At 42.7% G+C, this 19,346-nt stretch overlaps 2 protein-coding genes across 9 annotated transcripts in view; one reads left to right on the plus strand and one right to left on the minus strand.

Annotated features, from left to right (window-relative positions):
* Positions 1–19,346, plus strand: part of VGLL1 (vestigial like family member 1) — a 569,192-nt gene that overhangs the window by 150,419 nt on the left and 399,427 nt on the right. The window lies entirely within an intron of this gene.
* The window catches only part of ARHGEF6 (Rac/Cdc42 guanine nucleotide exchange factor 6), a 110,641-nt gene that overhangs the window by 9,353 nt on the left and 81,942 nt on the right, over positions 1–19,346 (minus strand). For 6 of the 8 annotated variants that reach the window (XM_082377862.1, XM_082377855.1, XM_082377860.1 and 3 more), the window contains 11 exons: positions 17,821–17,959; positions 15,032–15,091; positions 12,906–13,052; positions 10,012–10,098; positions 9,126–9,204; positions 7,953–8,098; positions 6,758–6,883; positions 5,180–5,200; positions 3,904–3,997; positions 2,680–2,769; positions 373–472 (listed from right to left, as the gene is read on the minus strand). In XM_082377862.1, the coding sequence (XP_082233988.1) occupies positions 373–472; positions 2,680–2,769; positions 3,904–3,997; positions 5,180–5,200; positions 6,758–6,883; positions 7,953–8,098; positions 9,126–9,204; positions 10,012–10,098; positions 12,906–13,052; positions 15,032–15,091; positions 17,821–17,959 (1,089 nt within the window). The remainder of the gene's footprint in view (positions 1–372; positions 473–2,679; positions 2,770–3,903; positions 3,998–5,179; positions 5,201–6,757; positions 6,884–7,952; positions 8,099–9,125; positions 9,205–10,011; positions 10,099–12,905; positions 13,053–15,031; positions 15,092–17,820; positions 17,960–19,346) is intronic. The other 2 variants (XM_082377856.1, XM_082377857.1) reach the window with 2 other exon arrangements.

Genomic DNA, 19,346 nt, shown 5'->3' on the forward strand with positions numbered 1-19,346 from the left:
GGATTGCGGTAGGAGTTTAAATGAGGTCAAGTATGTGAAAGTCCAGTGCCTGAGTCAATAAATGTGAGAGGCATCCCTCTGGGCAAGGGAATTGGTGCTATGGCCTTCCCAATGCCTCCAAAACCCATGTGGAGTGGTATTCTTGCGTGCCCTGAAGTCCCATCCTGACCTCTTCTGCCTCTCCTTCCCCCTTCCCTTTGTTGGGGGCAGCACCCCCGAGGCTCCCAACTGCACAGTCAGCCAAGAGGGCCACATTCTCAGATGAGGAGGGACTGTCCTTCCGTGCAGGCTTGGCCAAAGTCACATTGCCCTGCCAGAACCTTCTTTCCAGCCCCCAGAAAAATCAGAAAAGGTTTAACCCGCTCTACGCACTTTTCTTCGATGATGGTCTGGCCGTTGCTTCTGGTTTCTTCAATGATGAGTTTCTCTTCCTCGGGGAGTAAGACTTGGGGAACGGAATCCTTGCGAGCACCTACAGACAAGGGCGGCAAGAGGTGAGGGAGGGAGTTTACTAGGGGAGACTATTTGTTGGGGCTTAGTTCCTTTCTACTGTTGTTTTTGAGGGGTCTTTGTTGACGGCATCTGGCTACCTGGCACCCCGAGAATAGTCATCCAACATTTGCTGACGAAATCCTCCTGACGTGAGAAATTCGAAATGGCCAAATACACTGATTCAATCCTGGGGGCGGGGGGCACATTTTGTATTCAGAAACACAATGTGAAAAGGCCGCTGTGAGAACTGTCCTCAACCAAGACCCCATCCTTTGCTGTTTTGCCTCTTCCGGAGCAAAGAGCCGGCCAGTGACCATTCCTCCCTGTACATCTCTGGGGAAGGGCACGCCACACCCTGTCGGCTTTGTATTTGAGTAAAGATCATGCAGAACGCAGCACTGCACTGGGACGCAGCATGCTTAAAGGGCCAGAAGCATCATTCACTCCCATTTGTTCTCTTTACCGTCCTACAGGGTGAAGCAGGGTCAGTGAAGACCACTTTGATGGAGGGTAGAGGGGGCGTTGGGGAGATAATCACAACAGCAGCAAAGATGCAGGCGTCCTCACTGCTCTCTGCTCACCATCTCCAGGCTCTGGGATGGAAGAGGTGACAGAGCAGCCATGGAACCTGACCAGACAGCTCTCCTGCACCTGCAACCTCCCCTTCCCTTCTGGATCCTTCCTCTCAGAGCCACTGGCTTCCTCTCTTCTAAGCCAAGTTCCTTCAAGTTGTGAACACTCAGTGCCTTCACTCAACCTCCATCCCTTTCCCGAGGTGGATGTGTCTCTGCCTTCCTCGGGGCGCAGTACTTCGTAGGTGCTTAATAAGTGCATAGCAGACTGGCCGACTAACCAACCGACTGGATGCAGCGAGAAACAATAGCGGCCGCTTCTAGGGGTGCAGGACTTCTGGCTGGAGAGGCATGGAGGGTGTCGGTCACCAGGATGCGAAAACGCTTACCACGTGCCAAGCACTATGCTAGACACTTTGCACACATAAAAGGGAGGCCAGGGAGGACGGGGGGAGGTGAGGCTCTTGAGGCCAGAACGCCTGCCCGCACCTCTGAGCAAATCTCCCGTCTCTATCAGTGTGAGGACAGAAGGCGGCAGGAGGTAAGGTCAGATTTCCTATGAGGGCTGCTGCTTCTGGCGTCTCCTTGCCCCCCTCTCTTTCCTAGTTTTTGCGATAAAAACTGCTCTCACTTTCTTTTCCCGACTCCTCGAACCTTGTTATCAGGGCTGGGCATGCCCAAAGCCGGAGGCAGGTTTGGTCTGAGAAGCAGAAGGTGTGACAGTCCCCCCTTCAGAGTCAAATGTGTCAACTTCCACATACAATACTTTCCCCATGACGACCTGAGAGACATGTTACTTTGGAAGCATCGGTCAGGGCAGTCCACTGAGGAAGCCCTGCCCACGCTCAAGCCAGGGCTCAGCGGCTGTCCAGGTGGAACATTATGGAGAGCTTATCTCTTACACAGATGCAAGACCCTCACACCAGGTATCCTGAATGTCTATAATAATGAAAGGCCAAGGACATAAGCGATGTGACCTGGCTTTTCTAAAAGCACAAGGATGAATCAGAAAGTATTATCTCGCTTTCAGTTTGTAGCCTGAAAGTTGGTGGGGGAAATACCCTCACCTAATGGCTCCCTGATAAATTGTAGACATTCTCAACAGGGCCTGCTAAGCAGCTACAGTTCCAGATTTTCAGAGCAACTCTGAAACTTGAGTTTGGTGAAGCTCTGTTTGCTTAAATATGCAGCTGATCAAAGATAGTATTTTGACTTCCTTTCCAAATCTGCCTATAAGAAGAGATTAGCATCAGTTCACAGACACAGGAACTCTCTGGGCTCTTTAATTCCTAACTAGTGTTGGTGAAGGTATCTGCGTACTTCAAAGGAGAGTGACTTTAAAAAAAAAATTTATTTTCATTTCTATCACCTCCAACTTTTTTACTCTTGCATCTCTCTTTGTCTCTGGGTGAAAAGAAACAGTGGGTAAACAAACCGCTTGGTAGCTAAAACCAGCTTATCTGAAAGATGCAGCCTTGTGCCCGCCCCCCTGCTGCAAGTCACCTGCTTTACACACCCCGCAGCCCATCTGGGTTGCTTCTCTCTTTTTCTAAGAGGCGGTGAGCAGTAGCAAAGAAACATCACTCATTAGAGAAAGTGGTTTGGGGGAACCTACTCGAGCCGTGGCCTTGTTGAAAGCTGGCACTGGTACAGTAGGCTTCGATCACTTTCAGAATCTGAGCGTCCTCTTCCAGAGCAGCCGTACCTGTCAAGTGTAATGAATCGTGACTCCTCAGGGAGATACATGCCTCTGGACCCCCGAAATGATGCAGTGCGCTCGGGTGCTAGGCACTGGCTTCTCTGACCAATGGTCTCAATGAAAGGCAGGAGAAAAAGCTGACCGGCTGGCCTGGTGGAGGGGAGTGGCGCTGTCCCCAAGGAGCTCTGGGGTGAGCACCAGTGACTTCAGCACCGAGAGTGGCCTGCTCCGGAAGCCACCCGGAGTTCGAAATTGGAGGGTCCTGTCAGTGTCTCAGAGGCTACAAGGCCAGCACTGGGCTTGGCGCTGGCCTCAGTTCTCATCCCATACACCACACCCTTCCTCTCCATCAAATTTCAAGGCTCACTTTCTCTAGGAGGCTTTCCACCATTAATCCCACCCATTTTTTTCCCCAACCAGCCAGCCTAGTCACTGATTCTCCCTCTCATTCCCCCAACCCCCTCCAACTCATCCTAGAAATGACTGTTAACATGCTGATGTGCACATCCAGGGGTGAGGTGAGGAGTAGGGGAAGCAGAAGCTAGAGTCCAGCAAAGATTTATCCAGACTGTATTTCGGACTGATACACACAGCTCTGTCACCCCTTTGTGATACATCACTTACTCCTTCATGTGTGTCCCAGAGCACCTCGTTCCCAGAGAGGCAAATGTGTACATATCGATTGGCTGACCGACTTTTCAGCCGGCCTCTAAACCCAGCCCTGTTTCTATATGCCAGCAGGCTGCTTCCTTGACTAACTGAGAACATCACTGAACATTAAAATCCCAGAGGATCTCAGGTTTCGGGCCTATTTAGTCGATCTCAGTAAAGGCAAATATCTCAGGTGTCAGAAACTAAGAGAAGAAAAAAATGTATCCATAGCAAATGGGTCCCTTTAGTGGTTCTAAACCAGGTAGAGCCAAATATTCAACATGAAAACTATATAGATGGTTTGTCTGCCTAAGACGACATGAAAAGCAGCGGGAGACAGCTTATTCCAAAATCTGAGAGGTGGCGGCCAAGCCTTCCCATGCATTTTTCTTCATGTCACAGGTGATGCTGAGAACACACTGCTTGAATCCTCTTCTTTCAAAAAATTCCTCATCCATAACCGACTTTCTAAAAGCACGAAACACGTACTTTTGCGGATGACATATTCCTCCTCCGATGGCTTTCTTTCGGTCTTTCTTTTGTGAAGAAACTTCTTCATCGTTTTGGGGCTTTTACCAGATTCCTGTAAGGATAGAGGTTTCTTTATGAATTAAAAATTTCCCCAAAAAACAAATTAGAAAAGCAAATGAAATTAAATAGAATGGCTCTCTCTTATTTTTGACAGTCTCACTTAGGAGGGTATCAAGATTTAATACTATACACAATAAAAATGGCTCCAATAAACTCTAAAAGGTTAAATAAAACCGAGGCAATGCTATTATCCTCTCAATTGCCATAGAGATGGGAATAAGAATGGTGTGGGCCTACTGCAGATGCGGCTGCTTCTCTAGGAGGCCAAATGCCTTTAGGGTACCATCTGCAGAGAAAGTAATGGATGGCAATCCTAGAGAAATAACAGTATTCCTAACTTGGTTTATATTCCCCACTGATACAGCTTTAAGGGAATGAAATAACAATTGTAACTATTAATGGGGTATAGACCGCTTTTTGAAGAGCTTCAAAACTATTTAAATAAATTCTCCTTAGCGACAGTCCCACAAAGAAGAATATCAATTTCCATTTGTGAGACAGGAAAATTAAGGCAGAGAGACTAAGTAAATTCCCTGTAGTCAGAGAGAAGAGCCAAATGAAGGATTTCCTGATAAATAATTTGGGGTTAGGCATAACGTACCTACAGCAAGCTTAAACGTACATCTATAAAGTCATATTTTTAATTAGTAGATAAAAGAGAGATGAATTATTGGATTTGCCTTTGCCATATGAATAACCAGCAGGTCTAAAAAAGTGCTCATTAAGTACCCGAGTAAACAGCGATCATCTTATTCCAATCTCCCATGCAATGTATATACAGGATGCATGGATAACAATTACTACCTTAAAAATAACTGCAACAAAGAATTTAATTTCTTCCACTTAGCCTCAGTGATCCACTTAGACTTGAAAACAGACAGACATGAAAAACTCACATGTGACAAAAATAACAGGAAAAATAGAAACAGCGTATAAAAAAACCCCATGGAAAACAGACATCTTAGAGGCATTATAAGATGACATTTTCGTACATATTTCACAAGAGTCTACTTTTTTGAAGAAAGTACTTACATGTCAGAATTGTATCTTCATATTTTAGCCACCAATTGTAACAAGGGACAAAACAAGCATAAAGGAAAGCTTCATTCATCAAAGGTTACAGCACAGCATTATATGATGTCACTGTATGCCAAAGATATCGTTCTACCCTTACCTTTAAGATATAAGACATCCTCTAAAGTGAATATGTAAAGAAAGAGAAGATGAGCGTGAGAGGTCGATGGTTATAATGACCAAATCCATTTATCAATAATTCTAAAACAACATTTGAAATGTTAGTGTTATCATAAATTACATAGAGAGAATATCATCATGTTTCCCACATTAGTTTCAGATGCAATATCATCATGCAAAAGCCCAAGGAATACAGTTCTGTGCAGAAAAACAAATGCTGAAAATAACTGAAATACACATCTCCCAGCAGAAACAAAGTGATCATGCCTTAGTTTTAATGGATTAGTTCTGTGAAGGATTAAGTCAACTTTACCCTTCAAAGCTCACCTTAATTTGAACTTAGTAACTGACAATTACAAAATATCCATCATTAAAAAGGGGACTTAGGTAACTATGAAGTGGCACTCCTGGTTTAGGTAATCAGAGGAGAAAATTGGATGACTGCAGGAATCACCGGTCAATTTCCAAAGCCAACCTGTGGGGCTGTTTCCTGGCCAAATTCTGAATAGAGGTACATAATAAAGATTCAGCTCAAGGATTATTTCTCCTATCATGTCAGGTTGAAAGGATCAAAAAATCCTCCCATATCCAAATATTGTCCTACTTTTACTGCACTAAGAACTGGAGGCAACAATTAAGTGAAACAATTAAGGGAAGCATGGTGTTTTAAATCAAAAACTCAAAATTGAGCTAAGTCTGCGTCACTCATCAAAACACACATTTGACACAAAAATATATGCTGCCTTTGCACCATAATTCTAACACGCGTCTCATAATTGTCACAGGCTTAAATCTTCACTCGGTAAGACCTATTTAAAGAATAGTTACTAATAAATGAGGATCTTTTCCGAAAGCTGAAATGATGAGAAACTTGTTAGGGTAAAAAAAAAAAAACACCATTTGGATGGAAAAGGTAACACTCCGCACAGTTACAGAAGATAGTGACTGACATTTCCTGACTACCGCTTCTAGACAAAAAAAAAAGAAAACCTTGAAATCCGCATTCTACCCAAATATCAGATGTCCTCTAGGGTTGTCGCCTAAAAGCCTCTTTTTAAAAGACACTCCTTTCATTAAATTATTTTTCTCTTTCCAACTGCAGCAAATAATTCAGACTTTCATAGTTCAGACCCATGACTTGGTCCCATAAGACTTTTACTGATTTGGTTTAAGAGATCAAAATGATTCAAAATGCAGAATTGGGACTGCTTGGTGAGCAATTCAATGGTAATGAGGTGGCATTTGTTTGAGATGTGTGTACATCATGACCTATTTATAGAATTATCATATAATCATAAAGGCAAGCCAGAGGCACTCCAGGGGGAGACCAGGGAAACTCAGGCAGTGCACAGAAACCTTGTGGATATTCAAGAAATATGTGTAAATGGACAATGCGGAAATGGAAAATTAATTTTAAAAAATCACTGAGTCTGGCAATTCAAGATTGACTGACGTGTATCACCTATCATCAATTCTAGCACATTCCCACAGAACTCTTTGTAATAAGCTACGAAATCAGCTTGTCAGAAGCATTTTATACCATATGTAGCAAAATTACCTCTTTATAACCTAGCGCTGCTGATGGTCTAAGTGGAGGTGCAGGTCGCAGACAACTTAAGCTCCACGGTTTTATAATTTGAGGAGGCTCCAAGGGTCCTCGGGGCTGTCCGGTAGAGCTAAAAGACTGGGAAAATGTCTGATGAGATGCTGGCAATCTGCCATCTGAACCCGACCCTTGGGCCACACACTGAGAGAACAACAATAGCTTCGTTGCATCCGCAAAGGCAGCCCCAGAAAGGAAAGGATGGGAAAACAAGTCTCCAGTTGGAGAACTGGCGTTTTCCAGTCAAGACTCTGGGGTCTCTAAGGAACAGCACAAAACTCACTCCACATCCCATGATCCTGCCCTCCCTCTGTCCTGGAATTTCACTCAAGTCAGGTGTTTTCTCCCCTCTAAGGGAGGAAAGTGGAGTAACAGTCAACATTTAATGAGTTTGGTCATGTGTGTGGCACTCAATTAGGCACTTAAATAGGTTATTTCCCGAGAAAACCTTAAGACAAACGTTAGCAAAGTGAAGTAACCAGCCAGCAATTGGCAAAGCCAAGATTTGAACCCAGATCGGGTGCCAAAAGCCCTTGTTCTTTCCACCACACACTGTGCTCAAAACTGGAATTTGGGCATCACAGGTTTGAGTGTTAACAGACAACACAGCACATCATCAATACTCAGCAAGTACAGTAAAATCTCATCAATTCAAATTCCATGAACTCTAAATTTATGATAAAATGGAAGGAGACGACGCTCAAAGTTCACCCTTAAAGGTTACTGAGGGAACGTGATGCATAAATGAGACTGCGTGGAGACGTTCAAGTACTTAGGAAGGTAAACTCTTTCCTTTGACTTAGCACATTATTAACATGAACGTAATGGTTGCTGATTAAAATAAATGCCGTTTATCATTAAAACATCTTAGCAGGACTTCTGGCTAGAAGAACTTTGCTAGCTGTTAGTTGGAGTACCTTAATACTGTCAAACAAAGCTGCACACCTCTTAAGTCAAACTCCGTTCATTGGGATGGGTCTCCCTCCATAACAAGAAACCAGAATTAGTGAGGTTTGACTGTACTTCAAACCCTATAAATACAGACTATCCAAAGGCTAAGGGCATGCTCACCACTTCTTGTTAAGTCCTCAGCAGGCAGGATTTGACAAGAGACTCAATGATCCCTGGACAGGACAGACGGACTACTTACAGAATGAGCGCTACAAGATGACGACGATGTTTTGGATAACGAACTGCAAGAGACGGGTCCTCTGATCAGCCTGTACAGATGCTCTAGCCAGTCCTGGAAGTCCTGGTTGTTGCCGCAGTGGACCACAATTCTCTCTACCATGTTACCTGCATCACCCGATTAGGAGCATTTGGAAACAGAAGGCAAGGAGGAGCTTGAGCTTGCCTCATTCATAAACATACTTCATTGCAGCTAGGACTTGGGTGTCCATTTTCAGGCGTTTTCATACCTATGAGCTAACCCTGTTGAAATTTGTCTATCAGGAACAGATAAGCTCTGATGATAAAGACAAGACATAAATGCCCATATCGGATTTATAAAACCATCCTGGATTTCTACCGCTTACAGAATCTTGGAAGGAGTATAAAACTTCACTCTAAACAAACTCACAATCCAAAAATGTAAGCACAGGATCCAGCCAGTTCATAGTCTAAAATGAGAATATTGTATTGCTTTACCCAATATCAAAGATGAAGCAAGATCCAACTAAGACTGGTTCCAATCTCTGGGCCAACACCAAATCTCGGGCTCCCTATTGGGAGAGAAGGGGGTAAAGCCTGCGGCCAGCATCCCAGTGTTAGCCATCATGTCGTGTCAGTGCAAAAAGTGCAACCATCAGGTGGATATCACACAGGTTTGGCAGAAGGGACAAGAGGCCAAAATGTCACGGAGCATTATGGAGGTGTGGCATTTTGCTCAATTTGTGAACAAAGTTTCATGGCTTTTCAGCACTTTTTAAAAACACGCCCGAATCTTGCTAATTCATAGGCTGGTGATAAAATGGCTGATAAAAGTCCACATCTTTGGCTCCTCTGCCACCAGGGAACAGATGACAGAAGAGAGAGAAAATTACATTTACATCAGTCCATTTTGTTATTTCTTAGCTCTAACAAGTAGCTCTTATGCAAGAGAAGACTGAAACCAATGGCGAAGCCGAGGTTTTTGAATGACCAGGAGGTTTCCCTGCTATCGCTGTAGCCTAATTAAGCCAGAAAATGGAATATGCTTTGCCATGCCCATGTAAAACTTGCTCATGGACTATAGAACAGAAAATAATAGCACTTATTTATTTAAACCCCATTGCATTTCAAAAAGAATTTGAAGTAGCTACATGAAGAAGAGAAAATTACCTACCAGTGATTTCAAATGTGTAGTCATTCCCTTCAATTTCATCTAATCTAGTCACCACCATTCCTGCTATTGGTATTTTTCCCTACCAGAAAAAGAACATCCCCATTAATTCTGTGGTTATACATGTCTCTGCTTATTTATTAGATTTTCTGACCCTCTGAGGAATCACTGGTGAATTATGGAGAGACATATTTCTTTGGTCTGTCAATAGATAATATGTTTCCCGACTTTAAATTTTAATCAGACAAGAAAGCAAGGGGAAAATGTGGGTTGTGTTTTGCCAACACACCCTAAACCATAAGGTCAGGATTTAATCACAGTTTACTTTTCTAACGCATTTTTCTGAGAATCAGAAAACAAAGTAGAAACTCGAATTTCATGAAAATTAGTAATTGCTAGGCCAAGATAGGATAGGCAACAGTAACTTATAATACTCCGCGTTTTGGGAGCAGACTAAAGGAAGTTGAATTTCCTAAGGAGCTGAATGACTTCCAGCTCAGAAACTTGAGTCACGTGATGTGACTGTAATAAGACAACCATAGGGGCAAGTCTCAATTTTATATTTTCTCAGCAATAATGATATGATATGGGCCTGGAAAATGCTGTTGCTAATTCATCTAGTTGCAGACTTCAATTTCTATTTACACATTCATAACCTAGCTTATAACCAGAGCAGTGGACATTCAGGATAAACTCATTATGCTAACACATACGTCTCTGAGAGAAGGAACATCTGCTCTTATAAACTGTTTAATTACATGAAGGGTCAGACAGAACATTCTGTCTTTTCCGGCTGGAGCTTTTAATGCCGGAGTGGAAATATTGCATCTGGATGGAAACCTGTTTTCATTACGGGTCTTGCTATTTGCTTTATATGAAATCTACTAACCTGATAGATAAAGCCACTCATCCGAGGACTTGCAGATAACATTATCAAGACACTTGAAAATAACATGAGGTACCGCTCTTCTTTTTCCTGAAGTGGAAGGAAAAAGATTAAATGAAAAATATAAATTGCACGTTTTGTTTATTAAGAATTTCTGGAATCATTTTTGTAACACAGATCTTATATAAGGCAACGAAACACAGTGATTTTTTTTAAAAAAGGATACCCAACTTAAAAGTACAAAACGCATTTAATTTTACTTTGAAAATGGATATAGGCCCCCAGTTTATCTGTGTCCTTCCTATACATAAGAGTTAAATACAAACAACCATGCTTGTTTCCCAAGCATGTAAGCCTGAAAAGTCACGCAGTTAATGCCTTCCTGCCCAAGTTGCAACCAGAGCACAATGTAAGTCTCAATGTTCCCAAAGTGAAAATGATTTTACTTTGAAAAGTGGCCCAGTAAAGGGGTTTTCAGGTGATAGGGAATTTATTATGCCCTAACATGTACGGTAAACTCTTCCTAAAATTACCGTTAATCAATAACTACACAATAATTATTATACGCATATAAAACAAAGAAGGAAACCCTTTTTAAAATGGCACTAAAGGAAATTTTACACACGAAGGCTTCTCTGAACCCCTTAAACAGATATGCAATGAGTAGATGCCAAAGATTGCGCTGGGCTCGCGCGTCCAGCCATCTCAGCTACAATTATCCTCATGCCTGGCTCCGTCTCCTTTCTCCCGCTTGAGAAGAGCAAGCTTTCAAGGCTAATTTTTCTAACAAGTGTTCCGCGTTCTCTCACATCTTTCTCTTGCTTGGTCTCATCTCCTGCTCTTGCTTCCAGCTGCCTCTCCTGTCTAACTGGCTCTTTCTGCTGCCTTTAGCATATGCACATCTCCTGTCCGTTTCATAAGCTTTCACTTGCCCCTGTGGCTCCTTAGACATAACACCCTATTTCTTGACATTTTATTGCCAAATTACTTGCTGCCTTCGTTTTCTCCCCATTGATCCCTCTCTAACTGCACCCCTGCTGCTCTCTCAAAGTCTTCAATCACTGCCTTCTAGAGAAATCCAATGGCTTCTTCCCGGTCTCCATACTCTTTGACCTCTGACCCTTCTACAGCACTCAGCAGGCTGACCATTTTCAAATGCTCCTCCTAGAATTTCCATGACACACCACACTCCCCTGATTCTCCTCTATCTTCTGCTTTGTCTTTGTTTCTTTTTTTAATCTTTTGGCCTCGTCGCGCAGCATGTGGGATCTTAGTTCCCCGACCAGGGATCGAACCCCAGCCTCCTGCACTGGAAGCGTGCAGTCTTAACCACTGGACCGCCAGGGAAGTCCCTGCTTTGTCTTCTTTTTCCGGCACTGATTCGTCCTTGCTTTACCCAAGAGGTTTATCCCAAAGGTATGAAAGACTGTTAGAGTCACTGCATTAACCTTCCCCAGGGTATCTGCATTTTAAATGAGATTGCTTTTTTTCCCAATTTTTTAATTGAAGTATAGTTGATTTACAATGTTGCAAGTGTACAGCAAAGTGATTCAGATACATATTCTTTTGCAGATTCTTTTCATTTTAGGTTATTACAAGATATTGAATATAGTTCCCTGTGCTATATAGTAGGTTCTTGTTGTTTATCTATTTTATGTATAGTTGTTTGAATCTGTTAATCCCAAACTCCTAATTTATCCCTCCCCGCTTTCTCCTTTGGTAACCACATTAACCCACAGTAATGAATCTCTGACAGAGACCTGTCAGGGAGTAGAGGAAGATGTCTGGGGAGGGAGAAGACGATTGTAATATCCCATAAATCACACCAGGTGATGTAATCAACCTTCTTCCCCTACCCCGCTCCCTTCCTAAAAGACATAATCCATCTTCAGGCTTCCGTGCTTCTCTCTGGATATTTACTGCCCAAGAAGGCACATCTGTCAGGGGCATGTAAACCTCTGCCTCTAACTCTGACCTCCTACCCACATTTCTATACCGTTTCAACAGCTGCCTACAAGTCATCTCCTCCTGGATACCCACCATCACTTGAAAGTTACCAGGTCTGCAATGACATCCGTCATCTCCTCTAGCCTCTGGCTCACCACTTCCTATAGGCTTTCCCTTCTAAACAGGTCTCATATTTGCCCCTTAAGTTTCATTCTCTCTGCCACCACCTTCCTGGGGGGGGGGGTACTTACCACTTTCCAACCCAGCTGGCCTGTCTCTAGCCCCATCCCCTCCAGTTTAGCTGACATATACAGCTGCCAGGTTGTCAGAAACACCCCTTTCGTTTCACCCCTGTTTCTCTACTACTCAGGCCTCGCATGGTTTCCTGCTGCGTCCAGCTGAACTATCCTTGCCTGACATCCGCGGTTCTTCACAACCTGCCTCTCTCAAACCCAATGAATTCGCTCTTTCACTCTGCCCAGGATGCTTCGTCTGCTCCTAATAAACTGGCTGCCTCAGTGCGCTGAAGAAAAAAGGCCACATTCCTGCTCTCTCCTGAGATAAGAGTGACCTCTCCCTTACAAAATCTTCCCCCTCTCTCTTCACTGCCCCCTCCTCAAGTCCTATCTGCATACAGTCTTTTCTTGGTCTCTCCCTTCTCTGAACTTCTATGGAATCTATCGTAGGGATGGCATGATGTGGCATTGACTATTTTGGTTGGTTTTTTAGTTGCAGCTTGGGTTTTAATCTGTCTCCAATGAGTTCTTTGAAGGCAGAGATCATGGCTGTCCCTGGTGATGGAACTCTGCTTGGTGCTGTGGGCTGGGCAAAGAACAGGTGCTCAGTTTCTGATGCGAAAAGTTTGCGCATTTGACCTTGATGGAAGAAGAAATAAAGGAAGAAATATACAAAAGACGGAAGAAAGGGTGTTGAGATTTGAAACCTCTTACCTCACATGTTCCATACTGCACCATTACTTGTGACATAAAGATCACATTTCCCAAGGTTTTAATATCCTCCCCTTCCCATGCCTGAATAGGTTCCGAAAGTATCTGCAACTCCAGCTGTTTTCTCTTTCTGAGATCTTGGCACTGCCCCTACAGAACCAAAGCAGAACATACTGAAATAGGAATTCTTCTGAAACAGACCTAAAACAAGGCTAAAGTAAGAAGTGGCTCTTGTCTATCAGATTTCCGCTGAGTCCCTATTCCTCATCACGAGTCCCATCACCAGGTCCGTTCGGGACAGACGGAAAGATCCACTACCTTAAATCTCTAGCCTTCAGCCTCTAAACATTTTGTAAGGAAGAGCCACCTCTCATTTTGCAAAACATCAAGATAAAGTGGTAGAAGGGGGTTGCCTCTCCCTCCCCACAAGGAGTAGGGGAAGACAAGTAGCAGAATCACATCCAACAGGACCAGTAGGCTCAGATCTGCTTGGTGCTTGGTGTCCCTGCTCGCTCCAGCTCCTCTCCATCTTGTCTACCTTTGCATAAATCGTGCTTTGTTACAAAGCAATTTTATTTTTCTAACTCAGTTTCCAACCAAGTGACATCTTAATTTACAAAATGACTCCAAGAGTTACCGAAAAAGAGAAAAAGTAAACTCCTTATGCCACAGTGAATCAAACTGATCTTATAATGAAACATATGCACTGCCCTATACTTTGTTTTGGGACCAGTAGTAGATTGCTATGAAAAAGTACTAAGTTAATTTTTATCCCTAAAAGGATTGGAAAAAGAGATACAACTGAATTTCACAAATACAAACTGGAAATACAAGCCAAGAAATAATATGTGGGGTATGACTACTATATATTTGTATACAGTATATACTATGTACATATATACCTCACTGCTTCAGAAAATGTGAGGTTATCTTAAAATAATTTAACAGTATTCACTCCAAATCGAATATGAAAATAAGCATATGGTTAGTTATGTTCCTGTTTCCAAATGACTATCATACTGTTTTGGGGCGTGTTTTCTATAAAATCTCTGCTGCCCCTTTTAGGTAAATGGAAACTTGAGGAAATAAATTCATTGTACACATATTTTTGAGGCCTAGAATGGGAATAAGTATACTATAAGCATCAAAGCAAGTTTTACAACATGTAAAATGATTAGAATGAAATATCATTTTTCAAATGAGACATTTTATATTCAGTTTACATAGGAAAAAAGAGAAGGGACACAAATAATTATAAATGCCATGGGTTTCAGCGGGCTGTTCCATTAGGCTGAACCATGTCAAACTGCCAATATTCCACCATTTTTTACCTACAACAGCAATTTTAACCTGATACCTTACACTCTGGTCTTCAACTTGCTGTTTAACTGTGGACACGTCAGGTACAGATCTTTTGACAGCAATAAAAACGAGGTGATGGTGAATGTTGCATCACAACCTTACAGCAAGAATCAATAACTGAGCGGTGATCCCCATCACTTGGAGTACTACAGAAATGTCTAAAATTAAGCTCGACTTAATCAATCACCCCAAATAACGTTTTCTTTCCTCCTAAAATGCCACCAAGCAGTTTTACATCAGTGGGTTCAAGAGGACATTAAGCCATTGTGCTCGAGATTCAAGATAAAAGGTAACTTTGATAGCACTCTATATACAGCAATTGTATTTTAGTCGGGTTTCTTTTTCCTTTTAGATTTGATGAAGGATTTCTTTTTCATATGCAAAGAATAGACTCACACCTTTCGGCCTAAGTAGATGAATCCGGTATTGATGCCAATCAGTGAAGGACGAGTTGCACAGACATAAGGTGAGTAACACGGGGGTAAAGACAAAGAGACAAAAGGAAACCCCCCACCTACACAGCCATGCTTAATGTGGCAGAGACTTCAAATGTGAGTGCTTTACGCCCTCAGCCTGGCAACCTTTCACAGGTAAGCATGATGTTTGGAAAACAACATTAAATGAAACAATCACTGCGATACGGTCACTAGAGCTTATTGTTTCCACTCTAGAGACCTTTGCAGAAGGAAAGAAACATTACACATAAGTCACTCTTTTAGGAACAAAGCATACAAAATGGAGAATTATAATTTTAGAGCATCACCTACCATGAGAGTTTTGAATGCTATGATTGCTTTCAGAATATCCTGGTGATCTGGATGCGTATCCTATTAAAGGAATACATTTTAAAACAATATTAAAGGAGAACAGAGCAGTGATTGCAGGGGTTAGGGGTGGGAGGAGGGTGTGGCTGCAAAGAGATCCAAAGAGGACATTTTGAGGGATGATGGAATTGTTCTGTATCGAGACATTAGTGGTGGCAACTCGAATCTACACACATGTTAAAAGTCATAGACCTGTACCCCAAAAGAAAAGAGTCAGTTTTACTGTATGCTAACTTGAAGATTAAAAAATCAAACAGCATTTGAGCATTTGGAATCTCAGCACCTCTAATGATTAGGTGATGAAGAAATTAAGATGGCTGGGAACACATTATATATTTGGTAACAACATACTAGGTACAGTTATCGAGGCAAGAGCTCCCATTTGCCTTTTTGCTGTTATACCATGGATAATAAATAATAATTATGTGGGGGGGGGCATCATTAGGTCATGTTGTTAGTAAATGACAAGAGGTAGGGAATTGCAGAAACAGAGTGGTGGTTAGAGAGAAATCAATCCAATCTCATTTCCTACACCGCCTCCATTTTCTTTCAGCAGACTCAACATGGCAGACGGAAAAACATTCCAGGTCTCATACCATGTGCTCCATCTTAAGCAAGCTGATTATATTTGGTCTGCAATTCCACGGTACTCACAACCCTGAAAAGTGAACAGGTTCAAAAATGGCTTTGAGGAATCCACATCTGCGTAACTGTTTATGAAGGGAAAGTAGGGCTCCTTGCGGGAGATGCCCAGCTAACCTCTGGAATTCAGCTGCAGTAACAGGAAGACAAAATCTGCTGTTCAATCAGCTTTGGGTGATAAAATACAGAGCTGAATAGACTAAGGGTCTGACCCAAGCCAAGAATAGCATTGCTTATGAAAAGAAAGGTGGTACTCCTTTATAAATGTATCCTTCTGCAAATCAGCTGATCATTGAGAGGTTCAAGTTCTACTCTGCCATGAGCCAGCAGCCATACTCAATGATCAGAAAGCTGGATAAAGTATCTCACCAGATGGTGAACTTGTACTCAGGGTACGTATTATCTGATGGTGGGAAACGAAAGGCAGCCAAAGGCAGGTGACCACCAGCACGTGGAGCAGGATGGAAACGGGCTCTGAGACAAGAAGGGCCAAGACAGAGGATCCAGGCAGTAGGAGCTCCTGGGATTTTATTTCCTCAAATGAAGGGTCTATTTGCACTTCAGCACTGAGCAGTTACAGAAACCGGGGCCACTCGTTTCTGGATTTTTGTGATAAACAAGGAGGGGCAAACCTCAAACGGTTCAGTGAACAGGTTTAGCTTTTGGAAAGCCATCCAGAGGTCAACACCGTCCTGGGCCCTAACTGAAATTTCATTCCGGCAGGCCAAAGAACTTGAGAATGTGCTTTCGCTCAGAGTACACGCTTTCAATCCTTACAAATGCTGACAAGACCGGCAGCGTGCAACCTTTTTCTTTAAAGATAATCAAACCCTTTCAAACCTCAAAACCTTTCCCCAGACACAGGAAGAACAAGTAGGGTAAATGCAGCTTCACCCCTCGGGCCCTCCTCACCCACCCCCATCCCCTATGCTCCATCACACAAGAACGGCTCAAGAAGCTACCCCTGCTGATTGGCTTTTAATAAAGAGGATTTGGGGTCTTGAGGCAAAAATATTCAATTCTCAGGCCTCATTGCAAATCTGAATATTTAGAAAAAGTGATAGCTATGCTACAGCTGTTGCAAGTAAACTGTACATTTATAAACAAAAATGTGAGGGGGCGCTGATGGAGACGTATGGCTGCATAAAGAGAGAAACTGAGAGTGGACCCATTTATTCATCTTTAAAGAAATACCAGAATCTTCCATTGTAATCCAGAGTCAGAAAGCTGAATGACCACAGTGCTCTAGGGATAAACATTCCTGTCTATAATGAAAAATGTTCTGTACATTTTCTGATGCTGTTTTGCTTTGTTTAGCTCCCACAAGAAAGCTGGTTCATATATCAGAGCAACAGAAGATTTCTTGGTGGAAGATTTCTCTGTAGAACCACCATCTACAGATGAGAGGGCAGAAGAAAACCTAAGTCAACCAGTGAGCAGAGACTTGAGGAAGCAACAGGACGGGGGCTGGGAGAAGAGAGGGGAGGGAGAATGATCATGAATATTTAATAGTAAAGTATGGGTATCTTTCAGTTATTAGATGAATAAGTCCTGGGGATCTAATGTACAGCATGGTGACTATAGTTGATAATACTGTATTGTATGCTTCAAAGTTGCTTAAAAAAAAAAAAAGAAAAGATCTTGAAAGTTTTCTCTCTAAAAAAAAAAAGGTAGGTATGTGAGGTGGTGGATGTATTAATTAACGTGATTGTGGTCATGATTTTACAATGTACGTGTATATTAAATCATCACATTGTACACCTTTAAAAAAATCACGTTGTACAACCTAAATATATACAATTTTTATTGGCCAATCATACCTCAATAAAGCTGGAAAAAATAAGTAAAAATAAGTTTAAAAAAGTCTTCAGAGGGGGGGAAAAAAAAAAAGAATGTCCCCATCTTATTTTGCTGCATAAAGAGGAAAACTAAAAGCCCGGGAAGAGGGAAGACTGGATCAAGTAAATTTTGAAACCCAGGTTTTTTCTGAACTCCTCAGTAAGGCTAGTTTGGGGGCGGTACTGTCTGCTTCCTCCAGAGCAGAGGCTCACCCTTTGTACAGGAGCTTAAAATAGCTCGCCTTCCCTTACCTCCATATGCCGTTCCAACTCTTGCAAGAGAGTAACATACTTTTCCAGTCGCATGAAAGGTTTGCTGAGACTTGTTGTTAAAATGAGGATACCTGGGCTAGATGCACCTTGACTTTCCATAAATCGTTCCAGATCATCACTGGCAAAAGAACGAATATAGTTTTGTTACTGCTTAATAGTCCATGTAAAGAGTTACCATCTGAACATGATTTTCCTGCATTTCACAGCATAGAAAACCAAAAAAATTTTGTATCACCAACACAAATGCTGCCCAACGCACTTCAACTCAATTCAACCAGCATGGCGCACAGCACTGGGCTACAGCGGTGAACCAGGCACTTATGATCCCTGGCTTTATTTTCTCATCCAACAAGTATTTATTGAGCATCTACTAAGTGACAGGCTCTGTTCTCTGTCGGGAATACAGCTGTGAAGAAAACCAAAACCCCTGCCCTTAAGAAGCCTGCACCCAGAGGCATGGGGCATACGATCTATCATATGACCTCAACGTCAGGTTTGAAAAAATCTTTTCTTAGTCACTGCAAACATTCTAGTTATTGGCTGATGAGATGCCAAGGGGAGTAACTCACCAAGTGCTCCCTATCACTGGGTGCTCCCTATCACTGGGACACCCACTTGTAATGTGCCAGAATCAAGTCCTAAATTCAGATAGCAGCATGTTTGCATGACTAATCACTTAGCCTAGGATCTGAAAACAGTGCAGCAGCCTACCCAAATAACTCGGCTTTAAAAAAAAAAAAAAAAGACTGTAGGGAATTCCCTGGCGGTCCAGTGGTTGGGACTCTGAGCTTTCACTGCCGAGGGCCCAGGTTCAATCCCTGGTAGGGGAACTAAGATCTCACATCTCACCGCGAGGTGTGGCCAAAAAAAAAAAAGACTGTATTAATATCTTAGGAAGCATGTTGTGCAAATGTCTAAGTCTAAGCCTGGGTTTTCTCTGCCCTTCAGCACCCTCTGGATTGTCTCCTTTCCACCAATAGGATACTGAGTCCTGGGGCTGCAAGATCATTTTAGTTTATATTTCTGCAAAATAGAATTAAAGAAGGAAACCTGCTTTATCTCTTGACCCCTCCCCCTCCTTGCTCACCCATGCATATCTAATCCGTCACAAGCCTTCTTGTGCCTGTTTATTCCTTTCCATTCCCACTGCCACTGACTTGGCTCAGGTCTTCATCTCTCCGGTCTGGTTCACTGCAATAGTCCAATGGACCCCCCAGCTTCCAGGCTTTCTGGCTTCTGAACCACCCTGCAAACCACCACTTTACTCCTGTTGCTTTCCGACTCAGGAACCTCCAGTTGCCTGCAAGATCAAGTCTTAACTTTTTGGATTCCCACTGGCCCCACCAATCTTCTCATCCCTCTCCAAGAGGAACCCTCTACTACCAAATGACCTACTTATTCTCCTAGAATACATCTTCGACAGCGGTTCCCAACTGTGGCATGTTACAAAAAGTTGTGCTGTGTTCAAAAAAACTTGCTATCAGTGATAACCTACTAGGGGGTCT

The sequence above is a fragment of the Balaenoptera borealis genome (assembly GCF_965194805.1).
Source record: "Balaenoptera borealis genome assembly, chromosome: X".
In the NCBI taxonomy this organism is placed as follows: domain Eukaryota; kingdom Metazoa; phylum Chordata; class Mammalia; order Artiodactyla; family Balaenopteridae; genus Balaenoptera; species Balaenoptera borealis.